Source organism: Hipposideros armiger, unplaced genomic scaffold (assembly GCF_001890085.2).
Source record: "Hipposideros armiger isolate ML-2016 unplaced genomic scaffold, ASM189008v1 scaffold_46, whole genome shotgun sequence".
Taxonomy (NCBI): Eukaryota; Metazoa; Chordata; class Mammalia; order Chiroptera; family Hipposideridae; genus Hipposideros; species Hipposideros armiger.
The window spans coordinates 2314463-2316224 of NW_017731396.1; the positions used below are offsets into that span (position 1 = coordinate 2314463).

The window sequence follows — 1762 nt, forward strand, 5'->3', positions numbered from 1 at the left end:
GAGGGACAACCCTATTTATTATTCACGCACTCTGCAGGCCTTTTCTACCACTACCAAGCCACCTGAATATATAGTAGCCCTTCTCCAGAGCACCAGAAACGACAGGAAAGAGGTCTTGAGAAAGAAACATGAGATCAAACAAACAAAAAAGTTAACCTGAGGTATGAACCTTTCCCTTGTAGAAAAAGTCTGCTACTTTTTTAATAGCCTGGGGATTATATATGATGTTCAAGGGCCTCGTGCTGACATTTAGCCGCCTCTCGAAATGGCTGTGCACTGGATTTCTCTCATACAGCATCTCAAAAACTGGGTCATCTGGGTCCGCAGCTAAAGGAAAGAACCAGAGAAAGAAAATGGAACACAGCCAAAAACAATCTCCTAATTCTTAATAGACCCATGAGAAATTCTGGAGAAAAGACATTTCCTGATTTTGCAATTAGTTCACATTTATGCACATTTTATAAAATAGAGAACCTAATAAGGGTTGGCCCTTAATGACAACAGAAATCCTTAAGACCAGTTGTTGCATTTGCTCCCATGAGGGAAACCAAGAACCCGGATACCCTGCAAGGTTGCTCCGGTTACACACGGGTTAACAGAGAGCACCAGGCTGCCTCCAAGTCAAACACGGATCCACACAGCCAACCGCGGGACACAGAACAGGACACACCCCCTCTTTACTGCTGACCAAGACTACGGATCCGTAATCATTATATTTTTCAGGATTTGTTTTAAGAACCTATGACAAATTACCAGGGTAGCGATCACTTCTGTCTGCAGATGGTGTTTGGAGACCAAAAGACTGAGATACTCGGCCAACTTCTTTTTGCTGTTAAACACACAAAAAACGCATAAATGTCAGGGGGAGAGGGGGACGGGTCGCTGTGCACACACTCTCACGTTTTACCCTTTGGCATCACTCTCGCTCAGCGCAATCACATCAGAACTCATCAGATATCAGCTCACTGAGGACTTGAACCTAATCCCTCCAGTCTGTGCCTTTTTCCCAGCCTAGTCTTTTCCTTTGTACTGACAGTGTGCTACTCTGCACTCAGCACATTTCATGAATGATCGCTACATGAATATTAAACGTGTACGGCTTTTCAAACTTTCACCCGGCACTCCCACCCACTCCACAATTCAACCACCCAAACAAATTATGGGCAGAGTAAGTGGCTAAATATTCAATTATTCTGACCATACCTTCACCAATTTGATAAGATCAACGATCTTCTAATTAATAAAGGATAGTCTGTGCAAAAAATTAGCATATATATAATTTGAGGTGGTTCTCTTTTGGAATTCTGGAGAGATGAGAAGTCCTATCGAGTGGCTAAGAGTCAGAATACACGAAAATGACTGTCAGATACAGAGGAATTCTAAACATTGACCTTGAAATGCAGAAAACAGTGGTGCTTATGGCATTTTCTTCCAAGTCAGAGCAAACTATTCCATGGTGGCTACAACACAAAAGAGGAAGAAGGCACTGCCATAAATTCCGCCAACATTTGCTCTCTAACAAATCCAAAAACTTACCTAACTCCAGTTTGTTTTTAATCGGTCCATCTGTCTCAAGATGATCAAATGTCACAATGAATCAAGTTAACACGACTTACTGCTTGCCTAAAACAGACCAGAATTCACAACATCCTGGATGGACTCGCCAGCCCACTGGTGTACGTACCGGATTAGGGAAGACCAAAAGAGGAAACATGGTCCCTTCTGTGGCCAGGTCCCGAAGGAACAGTCCACCCAACCGGAC

The 1762-nt window shown here is 43.2% G+C and overlaps 1 protein-coding gene across 1 annotated transcript in view; it reads right to left on the bottom strand.

Annotated features, from left to right (window-relative positions):
* Positions 1–1762, bottom strand: part of VPS13D (vacuolar protein sorting 13 homolog D) — a 299465-nt gene that overhangs the window by 258374 nt on the left and 39329 nt on the right. Inside the window, exons 12-14 of the mRNA XM_019639700.1 lie at positions 1685–1761; positions 754–829; positions 157–327 (exon numbers count right to left, since the gene is read on the bottom strand). Of these exons, the coding sequence (XP_019495245.1) occupies positions 157–327; positions 754–829; positions 1685–1761 (324 nt within the window). The remainder of the gene's footprint in view (positions 1–156; positions 328–753; positions 830–1684; position 1762) is intronic.